This window comes from Oncorhynchus mykiss, chromosome 5 (assembly GCF_057628025.1).
Source record: "Oncorhynchus mykiss isolate SJ-2025 chromosome 5, ASM5762802v1, whole genome shotgun sequence".
NCBI classification, from domain to species: domain Eukaryota; kingdom Metazoa; phylum Chordata; class Actinopteri; order Salmoniformes; family Salmonidae; genus Oncorhynchus; species Oncorhynchus mykiss.
In genome coordinates this window covers 97,322,621-97,341,984 of record NC_143026.1, presented here as the reverse complement: position 1 = coordinate 97,341,984, position 19,364 = coordinate 97,322,621, and the positions used below count along the sequence as shown (strand labels likewise).

At 48.6% G+C, this 19,364-nt stretch overlaps 1 protein-coding gene across 3 annotated transcripts in view; it reads right to left on the bottom strand.

Annotated features, from left to right (window-relative positions):
• The window catches only part of LOC110524918 (jade family PHD finger 3), a 45,164-nt gene that overhangs the window by 18,063 nt on the left and 7,737 nt on the right, over positions 1-19,364 (bottom strand). Inside the window, exons 2-7 of one of the 3 annotated variants that reach the window (XM_090236535.1) lie at positions 11,641-11,699; positions 10,923-10,943; positions 10,634-10,693; positions 7,948-8,030; positions 7,379-7,536; positions 2,752-2,942 (exon numbers count right to left, since the gene is read on the bottom strand). In XM_090236535.1, coding sequence (XP_090092661.1) covers positions 2,752-2,942; positions 7,379-7,536; positions 7,948-8,030; positions 10,634-10,682 — 481 coding nt within the window. In that variant the 5' untranslated portion in view covers positions 10,683-10,693; positions 10,923-10,943; positions 11,641-11,699. Of the gene's footprint in view, positions 1-2,588; positions 2,943-7,378; positions 7,537-7,947; positions 8,031-10,633; positions 10,694-10,922; positions 10,944-11,640; positions 11,700-19,364 lie in introns of those variants that run through there. The other 2 variants (XM_090236534.1, XM_090236537.1) reach the window with 2 other exon arrangements.

Genomic DNA, 19,364 nt, shown 5'->3' with positions numbered 1-19,364 from the left:
GCCCGTCCCCCTGCCCCTTGTCTGTGATTGGTCAACAGTACTACTCCTAGTAGGTGTGGGCACTATGGATGGGTTTTCTTGAATTCATTGTTTGTCGTCATTCAAAAAGCAAATAGTAGTTTTCACTTGAAAAATACTTGACCAAATCTTTAATGTAAAATATAATGAATATGACCTCCTACGCAGAAAAGTCCAAATTCATTACAGATGTATTCATCGTAGATTAATTTGGACTATTGAGGAAGTAGTATATTGTCTGTGTTGCTGCTACGGCATCTCAAGAGGGACAAACAGTAACATTTTATCTTGTTATTCAAGTGAAGGTCTTTTGAGGGAGTATACAAACACAGACATTCACGTCGCCTAGCAGAGTTCTGCTGGGAGAAAACCGAACCTACGCAAGTATGTGGATGTGTTCCTAACCCATGTGTCCTAGCTCAGCAATGTGTTCCTTACCCATGTGTCCTAGCTCAGCAATGTGTTCCTTACCCATGTGTCCTAGCTCAGCGTTGTGTTCCTTACCCATGTGTCCTAGCTCAGCAATGTGTTCCTTACCCATGTGTCCTAGCTCAGCAATGTGTTCCTTACCCATGTGTCCTAGCTCAGCAATGTGTTCCTTACCCATGTGTCCTAGCTCAGCAATGTGTTCCTTACCCATGTGTCCTAGCTCAGCAATGTGTTCCTTACCCATGTGTCCTAGCTCAGCAATGTGTTCCTTACCCATGTGTCCTAGCTCAGCAATGTGTTCCTTACCCATGTGTCCTAGCTCAGCAATGTGTTCCTAACCCACGTGTCCTAGCTCAGCAATGTGTTCCTAACACGTGTCCTAGCTCAGCAATGTGTTCCTTACCCATGTGTCCTAGCTCAGCAATGTGTTCCTAACCCATGTGTCCTAGCTCAGCAATGTGTTCCTTACCCATGTGTCCTAGCTCAGCAATGTGTTCCTTACCCATGTGTCCTAGCTCAGCAATGTGTTCCTTACCCATGTGTCCTAGCTCAGCAATGTGTTCCTTACCCATGTGTCCTAGCTCAGCAATGTGTTCCTTACCCATGTGTCCTAGCTCAGCAATGTGTTCCTTACCCATGTGTCCTAGCTCAGCAATGTGTTCCTTACCCATGTGTCCTAGCTCAGCAATGTGTTCCTTACCCATGTGTCCTAGCTCAGCAATGTGTTCCTAACCCATGTGTCCTAGCTCAGCAATGTGTTCCTAACCCACGTGTCCTAGCTCAGCAATGTGTTCCTAACCCATGTGTCCTAGCTCAGCAATGTGTTCCTAACCCATGTGTCCTAGCTCAGCAATGTGTTCCTAACCCATGTGTCCTTGCTCAGCAATGTGTTCCTTACCCATGTGTCCTAGCTCAGCAATGTGTTCCTTACCCATGTGTCCTAGCTCAGCAATGTGTTCCTTACCCATGTGTCCTAGCTCAGCAATGTGTTCCTAACCCATGTGTCCTAGCTCAGCAATGTGTTCCTAACCCACGTGTCCTAGCTCAGCAATGTGTTCCTAACCCATGTGTCCTAGCTCAGCAATGTGTTCCTAACCCATGTGTCCTAGCTCAGCAATGTGTTCCTAACCCACGTGTCCTAGCTCAGCAATGTGTTCCTTACCCACGTGTCCTAGCTCAGCAATGTGTTCCTTACCCATGTGTCCTAGCTCAGCAATGTGTTCCTTACCCATGTGTCCTAGCTCAGCGTTGTGTTCCTTACCCATGTGTCCTAGCTCAGCAGTGTTCCTTACCCATGTGTCCTAGCTCAGCAATGTGTTCCTTACCCATGTGTCCTAGCTCAGCAATGTGTTCCTAACACGTGTCCTAGCTCAGCAATGTGTTCCTAACACGTGTCCTAGCTCAGCAATGTGTTCCTAACACGTGTCCTAGCTCAGCAATGTGTTCCTTACCCATGTGTCCTAGCTCAGCAATGTGTTCATTACCCATGTGTCCTAGCTCAGCAATGTGTTCCTTACCCATGTGTCCTAGCTCAGCAATGTGTTCCTTACCCATGTGTCCTAGCTCAGGAATGTGTTCCTTACCCATGTGTCCTAGCTCAGCAATGTGTTCCTTACCCATGTGTCCTAGCTCAGCAATGTGTTCCTTACCCATGTGTCCTAGCTCAGCAATGTGTTCCTTACCCATGTGTCCTAGCTCAGCAATGTGTTCCTTACCCATGTGTCCTAGCTCAGCAATGTGTTCCTAACACGTGTCCTAGCTCAGCAATGTGTTCCTAACACACGTGTCCTAGCTCAGCAATGTGTTCCTAACACATGTGTCCTAGCTCAGCAATGTGTTCCTTACCCATGTGTCCTAGCTCAGCAATGTGTTCCTTACCCATGTGTCCTAGCTCAGGAATGTGTTCCTAACCCATGTGTCCTAGCTCAGCAATGTGTTCCTAACCCATGTGTCCTAGCTCAGCAATGTGTTCCTAACACATGTGTCCTAGCTCAGCAATGTGTTCCTTACCCATGTGTCCTAGCTCAGCAATGTGTTCCTTACCCATGTGTCCTAGCTCAGGAATGTGTTCCTAACCCATGTGTTCCAGCTCAGCGTTGAGTTCTTACCCATGTGTTCCAGCTCAGCGTTGTGTTCCTTACCCATGTGTCCCAGCTCAGCGTTGTGTTCCTTACCCATGTGTCCCAGCTCAGCGTTGTGTTCCTTACCCATGTGTCCCAGCTCAGCATTGACTCCTTACCCATGTGTTCCAGCTCAGCGTTGAGTCCTTACCCATGTGTCCCAGCTCAGCGTTGTGTTCCTTACCCATGTGTCCCAGCTCAGCGTTGAGTGCCTGCAGCCAGTAGAGGTCCATGTTATCCAGGTCATAAGAGCACATGGCCTCAGCCAGCTCCTTGATGTTAACGTAACCCGTCTCTGTAGAGGCCTGGCTCCAACACTGGATATACCTCTTCTGTAGGGTGAACACCGTCTCCTTAGGCTTCTCCGCTATGTTCCTACAGACACAAACGCAAACAATTGTCAGGAATCACTGGCAGTTTGGGAAGTTTATTATTTTTATTTTACCTTTATTTAACGAGGCAAGTCAGTTAAGAACAAATTCTTATTTTCAATGACGACCTAGTACTACTCCTAGTAGGTGTGGGCACTATGGATGGGTTAACTGCCTGTTCAGGGGCAGAACGACCTTGTCAGCTCGGGGGTTTGAACTTGCAACCTTCCGGTTACTAGTCCAACGCTCTAACCACTAGGCTACCCTGCCGCCCCCAAGTTGTCCAGTACACAGACAAACAGAGAACCAGTAACACTCTACAGTCATACCCATACACAGGTTGATAACGGCAGACCTGGACACTGAGAAGCACCGAAATTGGTACGCAGTGGCTGTACGGTAACATGCTCAGGCTCTGTGCTTCACAGCGCTGTATGGGTTTTGACTGACAGCTGTTCTGAACTAGAGCACAAGAAGTTCCCCCATCCGTCCCGCTAATTGGGCAACTTTTGCACACTTTGAGTGAGGGAATTGCTGTAAATTACGAGGACTCTACGTATTTTGAAAAGATGAGACATTGATGTTTATAATGAATATCGCTTTGATGTCATACAAGCAATCCAAACACACGTCCAAATGTGCACGTCACATTTCCATATAATAAAACTCATGTCATACAGTGTCAACGTTTATGATCAATTTGTTTGATGTACAGTTACAGGATGACACGGTGTCGTACCCTGGCCTGTCCTGAACAGGATGACACGGCGTCGTACCCTGTCCTGAACAGGATGACACGGCGTCGTACCCTGGCCTGTCCTGAACAGGATGACACGGCGTCGTACCCTGGCCTGTCCTGAACAGGATGACACGGCGTCGTACCCTGGCCTGTCCTGAACAGGATGACACGGAGTCGTACCCTGGCCTGTCCTGAACAGGATGACACGGCGTCGTACCCTGGCCTGTCCTGAACAGGATGACACGGAGTCGTACCCTGGCCTGTCCTGAACAGGATGACACGGCGTCGTACCCTGGCCTGTCCTGAACAGGATGACACGGCGTCGTACCCTGTCCTGAACAGGATGACACGGCGTCGTACCCTGGCCTGTCCTGAACAGGATGACACGGCGTCGTACCCTGGCCTGTCCTGAACAGGATGACACGGAGTCGTACCCTGGCCTGTCCTGACACGGCGTCGTACCCTGGCCTGTCCTGAACAGGATGACACGGAGTCGTACCCTGGCCTGTCCTGACACGGCGTCGTACCCTGGCCTGTCCTGAACAGGATGACACGGCGTCGTACCCTGGGCTGTCCTGACACAGCGTCGTACCCTGGCCTGTCCTGACACGGCGTCGTACCCTGGCCTGTCCTGAACAGGATGACTCGGAGTCGTACCCTTGGCTGTCCTGAACAGGATGACGCGGTGTCGTACCCTGGCCTGTCCTGAACAGGATGACACGGCGTCGTACCCTGGCCTGTCCTGAACAGGATGACACGGCGTCGTACCCTGGCCTGTCCTGAACAGGATGACACGGTGTCGTACCCTGGCCTGTCCTGAACAGGATGACGGTGTCGTACCCTGGCCTGTCCTGAACAGGATGACACGGTGTCGTACCCTGGCCTGAACAGGATGACATGGTGTCGTACCCTGGCCTGTCCTGAACAGGATGACACGGTGTCGTACCCTGGCCTGTCCTGAACAGGATGACAGGGCGTCGTACCCTGGCCTGTCCTGAACAGGATGACACGGAGTCGTACCCTGGCCTGTCCTGAACAGGATGACACGGTGTCGTACCCTGGCCTGTCCTGAACAGGATGACACGGAGTCGTACCCTGGCCTGTCCTGAACAGGATGACACGGAGTCGTACCCTGGCCTGTCCTGACACGGCGTCGTACCCTGGCCTGTCCTGACACGGCGTCGTACCCTGGCCTGTCCTGAACAGGATGACACGGCGTCGTACCCTGGCCTGTCCTGAACAGGATGACACGGCGTCGTACCCTGGCCTGTCCTGAACAGGATGACACGGCGTCGTACCCTGGCCTGTCCTGAACAGGATGACACGGCGTCGTACCCTGGCCTGTCCTGAACAGGATGACACGGAGTCGTACCCTGGCCTGTCCTGACACGGCGTCGTACCCTGGCCTGTCCTGAACAGGATGACACGGAGTCGTACCCTGGCCTGTCCTGACACGGCGTCGTACCCTGGCCTGTCCTGAACAGGATGACACGGCGTCGTACCCTGGGCTGTCCTGACACAGCGTCGTACCCTGGCCTGTCCTGACACGGCGTTGTACCCTGGCCTGTCCTGAACAGGATGACTCGGAGTCGTACCCTTGGCTGTCCTGAACAGGATGACGCGGTGTCGTACCCTGGCCTGTCCTGAACAGGATGACACGGCGTCGTACCCTGGCCTGTCCTGAACAGGATGACACGGCGTCGTACCCTGGCCTGTCCTGAACAGGATGACACGGTGTCGTACCCTGGCCTGTCCTGAACAGGATGACACGGTGTCGTACCCTGGCCTGTCCTGAACAGGATGACGGTGTCGTACCCTGGCCTGTCCTGAACAGGATGACACGGTGTCGTACCCTGGCCTGTCCTGAACAGGATGACATGGTGTCGTACCCTGGCCTGTCCTGAACAGGATGACACGGTGTCGTACCCTGGCCTGTCCTGAACAGGATGACAGGGCGTCGTACCCTGGCCTGTCCTGAACAGGATGACACGGCGTCGTACCCTGGGCTGTCCTGACACGGAGTCGTACCCTGGCCTGTCCTGACACGGCGTCGTACCCTGGCCTGCCCTGACACGGCGTCGTACCCTGGCCTGTCCTGAACAGGATGACACGGCGTCGTACCCTGGCCTGTCCTGAACAGGATGACACGGAGTCGTACCCTGGCCTGTCCTGAACAGGATGACACGGAGTCGTACCCTGGCCTGTCCTGACACGGCGTCGTACCCTGGCCTGTCCTGACACGGCGTCGTACCCTGGCCTGTCCTGAACAGGATGACAGGGCGACGTACCCTGGCCTGTCCTGAACAGGATGACACGGTGTCATACCCTGGCCTGAACAGGATGACACGGTGTCGTACCCTGGCCTGTCCTGAACAGGATGACACGGTGTCGTACCCTGGCCTGTCCTGAACAGGATGACAGGGCGTCGTACCCTGGCCTGTCCTGAACAGGATGACACGGAGTCGTACCCTGGCCTGTCCTGAACAGGATGACACTGTGTCGTACCCTGGCCTGTCCTGAACAGGATGACATGGTGTCGTACCCTGGCCTGTCCTGAACAGGATGACACGGTGTCGTACCCTGGCCTGTCCTGAACAGGATGACAGGGCGTCGTACCCTGGCCTGTCCTGAACAGGATGACACGGAGTCGTACCCTGGCCTGTCCTGAACAGGATGACACTGTGTCGTACCCTGGCCTGTCCTGAACAGGATGACACGGAGTCGTACCCTGGCCTGTCCTGACACGGCGTCGTACCCTGGCCTGTCCTGACACGGCGTCGTACCCTAGCCTGTCCTGACACGGCGTCGTACCCTGGCCTGTCCTGACACGGCGTCGTACCCTGGCCTGTCCTGACACGGCGTCGTACCCTGGCCTGTCCTGAACAGGATGACACGGCGTCGTACCCTGTCCTGAACAGGATGACACGGCGTCGTACCCTGGCCTGTCCTGAACAGGATGACACGGCGTCGTACCCTGGGCTGTCCTGAACAGGGTGAGCCTGTGTGTGTATTGTGAAGAACATTTGGCGCTGACCACACATCGCATAGGAATGCACGCATGACTCCATTCCGCACCAAAATTACAACCTGCTTCTCTGAATTGCCTTGTGAATGCCTAAAACTGTAAGATAGTATTTATCATTTATCTCGTGACCCAGATTGCGATTTATAAGTAGACAATTTGTGGATTGTGTAAACAACAGTAGTTGTGTGTTTGCGGGGCTGTGTTCCAAACCAAACAGGCAGGGATGCAGGGCTGTGTTCCAAACCAAACAGGCAGGGATGCAGGGCTGTGTTCCAAACCACTACAAGTGTGCTTACTCTAGTTCCTCAACTGCACAGCAAAAAAAATACTTTATAGCTGAAGACTATTTTTTTAATCATAAAAGTATATTGAAATTACTTAGGAGCTGTGCACAGTCTGGAGAGGTGTGGCCACTTGGAGACACCAGTCAGACCTCTCACTCAAACCCACAGTCTGGAGAGGTGTGGCTACTTGGAGACACCAGTCTGGAGAGGTGTGGCCACTTGGAGACACCAGTCAGACCTCTCACTCAAACCCACAGTCTGGAGAGGTGTGGCCACTTGGAGACACCAGTCTGTCCTCTCACGTGGGAGGATTACCTGATAGAGGCGTGTGGGAGGGTTACCTGAAAGAGGCGGTGGGAGGATTACCTGATAGAGGCGTGTGGGAGGGTTACCTGATAGAGGCGTGTGGGATGGTTTCAGGGAAGGCGGGCACCTGCACTCCCTTCTCCCACTCCTGTCTCCAGGTGTCCCCCAGCAGGTAATAGTCTTCAGGGGAGACATGGTGAGAGTCTGGCAGCTTCATGGCACTGATCAGGTCTTTCCTGAACACCTAGAGAGGAGGAGAGGGGGTATCAACAGGCTGACAGACGTTCTACCCTAGGGAGAGAGGAGAGGGGGTATCAACAGGCTGACAGACATTCTACCCTAGGGAGGGAAGAGAGGGGTATCAACAGGCTGACAGAGGCATTCTACCCTAGGGAGAGAGGAGAGGGGGTATCAACAGGCTGACAGACATTCTACCCTAGGGAGGGAGGAGAGGGGGTATCAACAGGCTGACAGACATTCTACCCTGCATGTAACGAATACTCAGGAAGCTGCAGCTTTCTGACCATGTGTCCAAAATGGCCCCCTATTACCTAAACAGTGCACTACTATTGACCAGAGCCCTATGGAGTTGTCATCAGGGAACAACCTGAGAACCAGCCTATAGACAGGAAACAGTGTCCTTCTCTTACTGTACCTCTGCTGGTTTCTTGGGCATGGGAGCAGGGGTTCCAGGTTTGCTTCCATACTTGTTGGAGGAGCAGAATGAGGTGGAAGGACCTGAAGGAAAAGGGAGTTTGAGAGAGGAACAGGGCGTACATGCCAGGGTTGGGCTCAATTCTAATTGGAGGCAGTCAATTCTGTAAGTAAACTAAAATGACAATTCAATCGAAAAAAAAATGTCCTTTATTTCCAATGGCTTTTCAATAAGCTGAAATGTAGTAGCTATTTATTTCAAACATTTTAAATCTTCCTGAATTGACTGGCTTCGTTTCAAATTGAGCCAACCCTGGTACAGGTTTTAAATCTTCCTGAATTGACTGGCTTCGTTTCAAATTGAGCCAACCCTGGTACAGGTTTTCAATCTTCCTGAATTGACTGGCTTCGTTTCAAATTGAGCCAACCCTGGTACAGGTTTTCAATCTTCCTGAATTGACTGGCTTCGTTTCAAATTGAGCCAACCCTGGTACAGGTTTTAAATCTTCCTGAATTGACTGGCTTCGTTTCAAATTGAGCCAACCCTGGTACAGGTTTTAAATCTTCCTGAATTGACTGGCTTCGTTTCAAATTGAGCCAACCCTGGTACAGGTTTTCAATCTTCCTGAATTGACTGGCTTCGTTTCAAATTGAGCCAACCCTGGTACAGGTTTTCAATCTTCCTGAATTGACTGGCTTCGTTTCAAATTGAGCCAACCCTGGTACAGGTTTTAAATCTTCCTGAATTGACTGGCTTCGTTTCAAATTGAGCCAACCCTGGTACAGGTTTTAAATCTTCCTGAATTGACTGGCTTCGTTTCAAATTGAGCCAACCCTGGTACAGGTTTTCAATCTTCCTGAATTGACTGGCTTCGTTTCAAATTGAGCCAACCCTGGTACATGTTTTAAATCTTCCTGAATTGACTGGCTTCGTTTCAAATTGAGCCAACCCTGGTACAGGTTTTAAATCTTCCTGAATTGACTGGCTTCGTTTCAAATTGAGCCAACCCTGGTACAGGTTTTCAATCTTCCTGAATTGACTGGCTTCGTTTCAAATTGAGCCAACCCTGGTACATGTTTTAAATCTTCCTGAATTGACTGGCTTCGTTTCAAATTGAGCCAACCCTGGTACAGGTTTTAAATCTTCCTGAATTGACTGGCTTCGTTTCAAATTGAGCCAACCCTGGTACAGGTTTGACCTGTTTTTCTTTGTCAAGATGAAAATGCAAAACATGCAACAAACACTTCGGAAAGTAATCAGACCCCTTGACTTTTTTTCCAGATTGTTACATTACAGCCATTTTCTAAAAATAATATGTATAAATTGTTGCTAATTTATCAAATAAAATAAATGGAAATATCATATTTACATAAGTATTCAGACCCTTTACTCAGTACTTTGTTGAAGCACCTTTAGCAGCGATAACAGCCTGGAGTCTTCTTGGGTATGAAGATAACTTGGCACATCTGTATTTGGGGAGTTTCTCCCATTCTTCTCTGCAGATCCTCTCAAGCTCTGTCAGGTTGGATGGGGAGAGTTGCTGCACAGCTATTTTCAGGTCTCAAGTTCGGGCTCTGGATGGGCCACTCAAGGACATTCAGATACTTGTCCCGAAGCCCCTCCTGCGTTGTCTTTGATGTGTGCTTAGGGTTGTTGTCCTGTTAGAAGGTCAACCTTCGCCCCCAGTCTCAGGTCTTAAGCGCTCTGGAGCAAGTTTTCATCAAGGATCTCTGTATAACGGATCTTTGCTCCGTTCATCTTTCCCTTGATCCTGACTAGTCTCCCAGTCCCTGAAAAACATCCCCACAGAATGCTGCTGCCACCACCATGCTTCACTGTAGGGGTTGTGCCAGGTTTCCTCCAGACATGACACTTGGCATTCTGGCCAAAGATTTCAATCTTGGTTTCATTAGACCAGAGAATCTTGTTTCTCATGGTCTGAGAGTCTTTAGGTGCCTTTTGGTAAACTCCAAGCAGGCTGTCGTGCCTTTTACTGAGGAGTGGCTTCCAACTGGCCACTCTACCATAAAAGGCCTGATTGGTGGAGTGCTGCAGAGAAGGGAGAACCTTCCAGAAGGACAACCATCTCCACAGAGGAATTCTGACAGCGCTCCAGAGTGACCATCGGGTTCTTGGTCACCTCCCTGACCAAGGTCCTTCTCCCGATTGCTCAGTTTGGCCGGGCGGCCAGCTCTAGGAAGTATCTTGGTGGTTCCAAACTACTTCCATTTGGAGGCCACTGTGTTCTTGGGGACCTTCAATGCTGCAGAAATGTTTTGGCACCCTTGCCCAGATCTGTGCCTCGATCGACACAATCCTCTCTGAGCACTACGGACAATTCTTTCGACCTCATGGCTTGGTTCTTGCTCTGACATGCACTGTCAACTGTGGGACATTATATAGACAGGTGTGTGCCTTTCCAAACCATGTCCAATCAATTGAATTTACCACAGGTGGACTTCAATCAAAATGTCAAAAAAGCTTTTTTATTATGGGGTAGTGTGTGTAGATTGTATTAAATAACATTTGCTCAGCATTTTTGAATAAGGCTGTAACGTAACAAAATGTGGGAAAAGTCCAGGGGTCTTAATGCTTTCCGAAGGCTCTGTGTACTAGGTATAAAAAAATATAAAAAACAATCACATGTCGTTTTAGGTCATGAAGTTTATGCAGAAAGTGAACTCACTCTCATTGTCAGAACTGTCACTGCTGCTTGAAGACCTGAGCCGTTTCATCCTGACGTATCCTACAGGGGGAGAGGCATGAGAAGAGGCACGAGAAGAGGCACGAGAAGAGGCACGGAAAGAGGCACGGGAAGAGGCACGGGAAGAGGCACGGGAAGAGGCACGGGAAGAGGCACGGGAAGAGGCACGGGAAGAGGCACGAGAAGCTGAGCAATGAGACGTAGAATAACTATATATGAACCCAACGGGAGACTAAAGAACTTCCATCCTATCCAATAACATCGTTCATACCATCTTCTTTATATCTGGAAGCTGTAAGGGGTACAAATCAAGATGCAGGGGTGATAAATTTGACCTCTTTATCTGAAAGCCCAGAAAAACAAAGTGCTCTGTCAAAAGGCTGTAAACTATGTCAGAACGAGGTTTTTGTCAGAACCTAGAGAGAGATTTTCAATGCCCTCCGTTTGTGATGAACATGAATTAGTGGGCTTTAATTGGATGTTCAGTCAAATGCTCCTCTGTTCATTTTGTCAAAATAAACATTTTAATTTCAGAAAGAAGGTCTCTTGTGTTTCTTTAGACAGCTGCAGAACTCACCCTTAAATGACATCCTGTATACTTGAATCACTTTACCAATATGTTATTGAGCTCATTTCTGGGTGTGGAAATTATATTTTAATGGGTTTTTTGTTTTGTTTAAAAAATAAAGGTCACCAGAACCAAGCTTTTCAAAACGTAAACATGTTTTTTTGTGGGGGGGGGGGGGGGGGTCCTCAGAAACACCCAAAAACAGGGGGACCCCCCAACAGCTAAACACATTTTCCAGAGGACACACTGGGGCCAGTTATCTACAAAATTCTATATTTTGGGAGAGGGCAGAAAACAGTTTTCAACCAGCGATTGAGTTGTGTGAGTCTGCTGTAGAGCTCACCACTCCCCCTAACTGGGAGGGGGACAGAGACAAGTACTTGATACTGACACATCAGCAAGCAGCACGGAGACAACTCACCATAAATGTCACGTCACAAAGTCTTCCTCTGGTGCACTCCAACCAACCTCCTCTCATCCCTGTAGACAGATTACAACAGCTCATGTCATTATGAGTCCATAGATGGAATAGCTGTTGGTAGGAGAACCCTATCAATAGCTGTGGGTAGGAGAACCCTGTCAATAGCTGTGGGTAGGAGAACCCTGTCAATAGCTGTGGGTAGGAGAACCCTGTCAATAGCTGTGGGTAGGATAACCCAGTCAATAGCTGTGGGTAGGAGAACCCAGTCAATAGCTGTGGGTAGGAGAACCCTGTCAATAGTTGTGGGTAGGAGAACCCTGTCAATATCTGTGGGTAATGGGCTGGATCCACTAGACAATATGATCCATCTGGAACAACTAGACAATATGATCCTGCTGGTAGGGGGCTGGAACCACTAGACAATATGATCCATCTGGAGCCACTAGAAAATATGATCCATCTGGAGCCACTAGAAAATATGATCCTGCTGGTAGGGGGCTGGAACCACTAGACAATATGATCCTGCTGGTAGGGGGTTGGAACCACTAGACAATATGATCCTGCTGGTAGGGGCTGGAACCATTAGAAAATATGATCCATCTGGAACCACTAGACAATATGATCCATCTGGAGCCACTAGAAAATATGATCCTGCTGGTAGGGGGCTGGAACCACTAGACAATATGATCCTGCTGGTAGGGGCTGGAACCATTAGAAAATATGATCCATCTGGAACCACTAGACAATATGATCCATCTGGAACCACTAGACAATATGATCCATCTGGAACCACTAGACAATATGATCCTGCTGGAACCACTAGACAATATGATCCTGCTGGAACCACTAGACAATATGATCCTGCTGGTAGGAGGCTGGAACCACTAGACAATATGATCCATCTGGAACCACTAGACAATATGATCCATCTGGTAGGGGGCTGGAACCACTAGACAATATGATCCATCTGGAACCACTAGACAATATGATCCATCTGGAACCACTAGACAATATGATCCATCTGGAACCACTAGACAATATGATCCATCTGGAAGCACTAGACAATATGATCCATCTGGAAGCACTAGACAATATGATCCATCTGGTAGGGGGCTGGAACCACTAGACAATATGATCCATCTGGAACCACTAGACAATATGATCCTGCTGGAACCACTAGACAATATGATCCATCTGGTAGGGGGCTGGAACCACTAGACAATATGATCCATCTGGAACCACTAGACAATATGATCCTGCTGGTAGGGGGCTGGAACCACTAGACAATATGATCCATCTGGTAGGGGGCTGGAACCACTAGACAATATGATCCTGCTGGTAGGAGGCTGGAACCACTAGACAATATGATCCATCTGGAACCACTAGACAATATGATCCATCTGGTAGGGGGCTGGAACCACTAGACAATATGATAGGGGGCTGGAACCACTAGACAATATGATCCATCTGGACCCACTAGACAATTTGATCCATCTGGAACCACTAGACAATATGATCCATCTGGAACCACTAGACAATATAATCCATCTGGTAGGGGGCTGGACCCACTAGACAATATGATCCTGCTGGTAGGGGGCTCGACCCACTAGACAATATGATCCTACTGGTATGGGGCTGGACCCACTAGAAAATATGATCCATCTGGAACCACTAGACAATATGATCCATCTGGAACCACTAGACAATATGATCCATCTGGTAGGGGGCTGGACCCACTAGACAATATGATCCTGCTGGTAGGGGGCTGGACCAACTAGACAATATGATCCTGCTGGTAGGGCGCTGGAACCACTAGACAATATGATCCTGCTGGTGGTAGGGGGCTGGACCCACTAGACAATATGATCCTGCTGGTGGTAGGGGGCTGGACCCACTAGACAATATGATCCTGCTGGTAGGGGGCTGGAACCACTAGACAATATGATCCTGCTGGTAGGGGGCTGGACCCACTAGACAATATGATCCATCTGGTAGGGGGCTGGAACCACTAGACAATATGATCCTGCTGGTAGGGGGCTAGAACCACTAGACAATATGATCCATCTGGAACCACTAGACAATATGATCCTGCTGGTAGGGGGCTGGACCAACTAGACAATATGATCCTGCTGGTAGGGCGCTGGAACCACTAGACAATATGATCCTGCTGGTGTTAGGGGGCTGGAATCACTAGACAATATGATCCTGCTGGTAGGGGGCTGGAATCACTAGACAATATGATCCATCTGAAACCACTAGACACTATTATCCATCTGGTAGGGGGCTGGAACCACTAGACAATATGATCCATCTGGAACCACTAGACAATATGATCCTGCTGGTAGGGGGCTGGAATCACTAGACAATATGATCCTGCTGGTAGGGGGCTGGAACCACTAGACAATATGATCCTGCTGGTAGGGGGCTGGACCCACTAGACAATATGATCCATCTGGTAGGGGGCTGGACCCACTAGACAATATGATCCATCTGGAACCACTAGACAATATGATCCATCTGGAACCACTAGACAATATGATCCTGCTGGTAGGGGGCTGGAACCACTAGACAATATGATCCATCTGGAACCACTAGACAATATGATCCATCTGGAACCACTAGACAATATGATCCATCTGGTAGGGGGCTGGACCCACTAGACAATATGATCCATCTGGAACCACTAGACAATATTATCCATCTGGAACCACTAGACAATATGATCCTGCTGGTAGGGGGCTGGAATCACTAGACAATATGATCCTGCTGGTAGGGGGTTGGAACCACTAGACAATATGATCCATCTGGAACCATTAGACAATATGATCCATCTGGAACCACTAGACAATATGATCCATCTGGTAGGGGGCTGGACCCACTAGACAATATGATCCATCTGGAACCACTAGACAATTTGATCCTGCTGGTAGGGGGCTGGAATCACTAGACAATTTGATCCTGCTGGTAGGGGGCTGGAATCACTAGACAATATGATCCTGCTGGTAGGGGGCTGGAACCACTAGACAATATGATCCATCTGGTAGGGGGCTGGAACCACTAGACAATATGATCCTGCTGGTAGGGGGCTGGAACCACTAGACAATATGATCCATCTGGAACCCCTAGACAATATGATCCATCTGGAACCACTAGACAATATGATCCATCTGGAACCACTAGACAATATGATCCATCTGGTATTGCACATCAACACGAGAAACACTATTGTACTGTAACACTATCTATTGCCAAAGACATTGCAGTTCATTGCCAAAGACATTGCAGTTCATTGCCAAAGACATTGCTCAAACTGTTAGTTGAGTGTTCATACTATAGTTATTTCATGAAACTGAATAACACAGGACTCACCATTGGTGAAAGTGCAACTTGCAGTCACTGACTAGTCTACTGTAACACCCTTGATACCCCACTGACTAACGAACCCCTGTAATATGGTCTACTGTAACACCCCTAGTCCCCCTGACCATGTTACTAACCCTAGTCCCCCTGACCATGTTACTAACCCCTGTAATATGGTCTACTGTAACACCCCTAGTACCCCTGACCATGTTACTAATCCTAGTACCCCTGACCATGTTACTAACCCTAGTCCCCCTGACCATGTTACTAACCCCTGTAATATGGTCTACTGTAACACCCCTAGTCCCCCTGACCATGTTACTAACCCTAGTCCCCCTGACCATGTTACTAACCCCTGTAATATGGTCTACTGTAACACCCATAGTCCCCCTGACCATGTTACTAACCCTAGTACCCCTGACCATGTTACTAACCCCTGTAATATGGTCTACTGTAACACCCCTAGTCCCCCTGACCATGTTACTAACCCTAGTCCCCCTGACCATGTTACTAACCCCTGTAATATGGTCTACTGTAACACCCCTAGTCCCCCTGACCATGTTACTAACCCCTGTAATATGGTCTACTGTAACACCCCTAGTCCCCCTGACCATGTTACTAACCCTAGTCCCCCTGACCATGTTACTAACCCCTGTAATATGATCTACTGTAACACCCCTAGTACCCCTGACCATGTTACTAACCCCTGTAATATGGTCTACTGTAACACCCCTAGTCCCCCTGACCATGTTACTAACCCCTGTAATATGGTCTACTGTAACACCCCTAGTCCCCCTGACCATGTTACTAACCCCTGTAATATGGTCTACTGTAACACCCCTAGTCCCCCTGACCATGTTACTAACCCTAGTCCCCCTGACCATGTTACTAACCCTAGTCCCCCTGACCATGTTACTAACCCCTGTAATATGGTCTACTGTAACACACCTAGTCCCCCTGACCATGTTACTAACCCCTGTAATATGGTCTACTGTAACACCCCTAGTCCCCCTGACCATGTTATTAACCCCTGTAATATGGTCTACTGTAACACCCCTAGTCCCCCTGACCATGTTACTAACCCTAGTCCCCCTGACCATGTTACTAACCCCTGTAATATGGTCTACTGTAACACCCCTAGTCCCCCTGACCATGTTACTAATCCTAGTCCCCCTGACCATGTTACTAACCCTAGTCCCCCTGACCATGTTACTAACCCCTGTAATATGGTCTACTGTAACACCCCTAGTACCCCTGACCATGTTACTAATCCTAGTACCCCTGACCATGTTACTAACCCTAGTCCCCCTGACCATGTTACTAACCCCTGTAATATGGTCTACTGTAACACCCCTAGTCCCCCTGACCATGTTACTAATCCTAGTACCCCTGACCATGTTACTAACCCTAGTCCCCCTGACCATGTTACTATCCCCTGTAATATGGTCTACTGTAACACCCCTAGTCCCCCTGACCATGTTACTAATCCTAGTACCCCTGACCATGTTACTAACCCTAGTACCCCTGACCATGTTACTAACCCCTGTAATATGGTCTACTGTAACACCACCAGTCCCCCTGACCATGTTACTAACCCCTGTAGTATGGTCTACTGTAACACCCCTAGTCCCCCTGACCATGTTACTAACCCCTGTAATATGGTCTACTGTAACACCCCTAGTACCCCTGACCATGTTACTAATCCTAGTACCCCTGACCATGTTACTAACCCTAGTACCCCTGACCATGTTACTAACCCCTGTAATATGGTCTACTGTAACACCCCTAGTACCCCTGACCATGTTACTAATCCTAGTACCCCTGACCATGTTACTAACCCCTGTAATATGGTCTACTGTAACACCCCTAGTCCCCCTGACCATGTTACTACCCCTAGTCCCCCTGACCATGTTACTAACCCTAGTACCCCTGACCATGTTACTAACCCTAGTCCCCCTGACCATGTTACTAACCCCTGTAATATGGTCTACTGTAACACCCCTAGTCCCCCTGACCATGTTACTAATCCTAGTACCCCTGACCATGTTACTAACCCTAGTCCCCCTGACCATGTTACTAACCCCTGTAATATGGTCTACTGTAACACCCCTAGTCCCCCTGACCATGTTACTAACCCCTGTAGTATGGTCTACTGTAACACCCCTAGTCCCCCTGACCATGTTACTAACCCCTGTAATATGGTCTACTGTAACACCCCTAGTCCCCCTGACCATGTTACTAACCCTAGTCCCCCTGACCATGTTACTAACCCCTGTAATATGGTCTACTGTAACACCCCTAGTCCCCCTGACCATGTTACTAATCCTAGTACCCCTGACCATGTTACTAACCCCTGTAATATGGTCTACTGTAACACCCCTAGTCCCCCTGACCATGTTACTACCCCTAGTACCCCTGACCATGTTACTAACCCTAGTCCCCCTGACCATGTTACTAACCCCTGTAATATGATCTACTGTAACACACCTAGTCCCCCTGACCATGTTACTAATCCTAGTACCCCTGACCATGTTACTAACCCTAGTCCCCCTGACCATGTTACTAACCCCTGTAATATGGTCTACTGTAACACCCCTAGCACCCCTGACCATGTTACTAACCATTGTAATATGGTCTACTGTAACACCCCTAGTACCCCTGACCATGTTACTAACCCTTGTAATATGGTCTACTGTAACACCCCTAGTCCCCCTGACCATGTTACTAACCCTAGTACCCCTGACCATGTTACTAACCCCTGTAATATGGTCTACTGTAACACCCCTAGTCCCCCTGACCATGTTACTAACCCTAGTACCCCTGACCATGTTACTAACCCCTGTAATATGGTCTACTGTAACACCCCTAGTCCCCCTGACCATGTTACTAACCCTAGTACCCCTGACCATGTTACTAACCCTAGTACCCCTGACCATGTTACTAACCCTAGTACCCCTGACCATGTTATTAACCCCTGTAATATGGTCTACTGTAACACCCCTAGTCCCCCTGACCATGTTACTAATCCTAGTACCCCTGACCATGTTACTAACCCTAGTCCCCCTGACCATGTTACTAACCCCTGTAATATGGTCTACTGTAACACCCGGTAGTGTCACTAACTGACATAGGAAAAAGAGGGCTGCACTGTGTGAAGTAAACAGCTCTAATAACTATGTACTGACAAGTCCTATTTGGAGATACTGATACTGACACGTCCTATTTGAAGACACTGCTACTGACACGTCCTATTTGAAGACACTGCTACTGACACGTCCTATTTAAAGATACTGCTACTGACACGTCCTATTTGGAGACACTGCTACTGACACGTCCTATTTGGAGACACTGCTACTGACACGTCCTATTTGGAGACACTGCTACTGACACGTCCTATTTAAAGATACTGCTACTGACACGTCCTATTTAGAGATACTGCTACTGACACGTCCTATTTAGAGACACTGCTACTGACACGTCCTATTTAGAGACACTGCTACTGACACGTCCTATTTAGAGACACTGCTACTGACACGTCCTATTTAGAGACACTGCTACTGACACGTCCTATTTGGAGATACTGACACGTCCTATTTGGAGACACTGCTCCCGACACGTCCTATTTAGAGATACTGCTACGTCCTATTTAGAGATACTGCTACGTCCTATTTAGAGATACTGCTACGTCCTATTTAGAGATACTGACACGTCCTATTTAGAGATACTGACACATCCTATTTAGAGATACTGACACATCCTATTTAGAGATACTGACACGTCCTATATTAGAGATACTGACACGTCCTATTTAGAGATACTGACACGTCCTATTTAGAGATACTGACACGTCCTATTTAGAGATACTGACACGTCCTATTTAGGGATACTGACACGTCCTATTTAGGGATACTGACACGTCCTATTTAGGGATACTGACACGTCCTATTTAGAGATACTGACACATCCTATTTAGAGATACTGACACATCCTATTTAGAGATACTGACACGTCCTATTTAGAGACACTGCTACTGACACGTCCTATTTAGAGACACTGCTACTGACACGTCCTATTTGGAGACACTGCTCCCGACACGTCCTATTTAGAGATACTGCTACGTCCTATTTAGAGATACTGCTACGTCCTATTTAGAGATACTGCTACGTCCTATTTAGAGATACTGACACGTCCTATTTAGAGATACTGACACATCCTATTTAGAGATACTGACACGTCCTATATTAGAGATACTGACACGTCCTATTTAGAGATACTGACACGTCCTATTTAGAGATACTGACACGTCCTATTTAGAGATACTGACACGTCCTATTTAGGGATACTGACACGTCCTATTTAGGGAT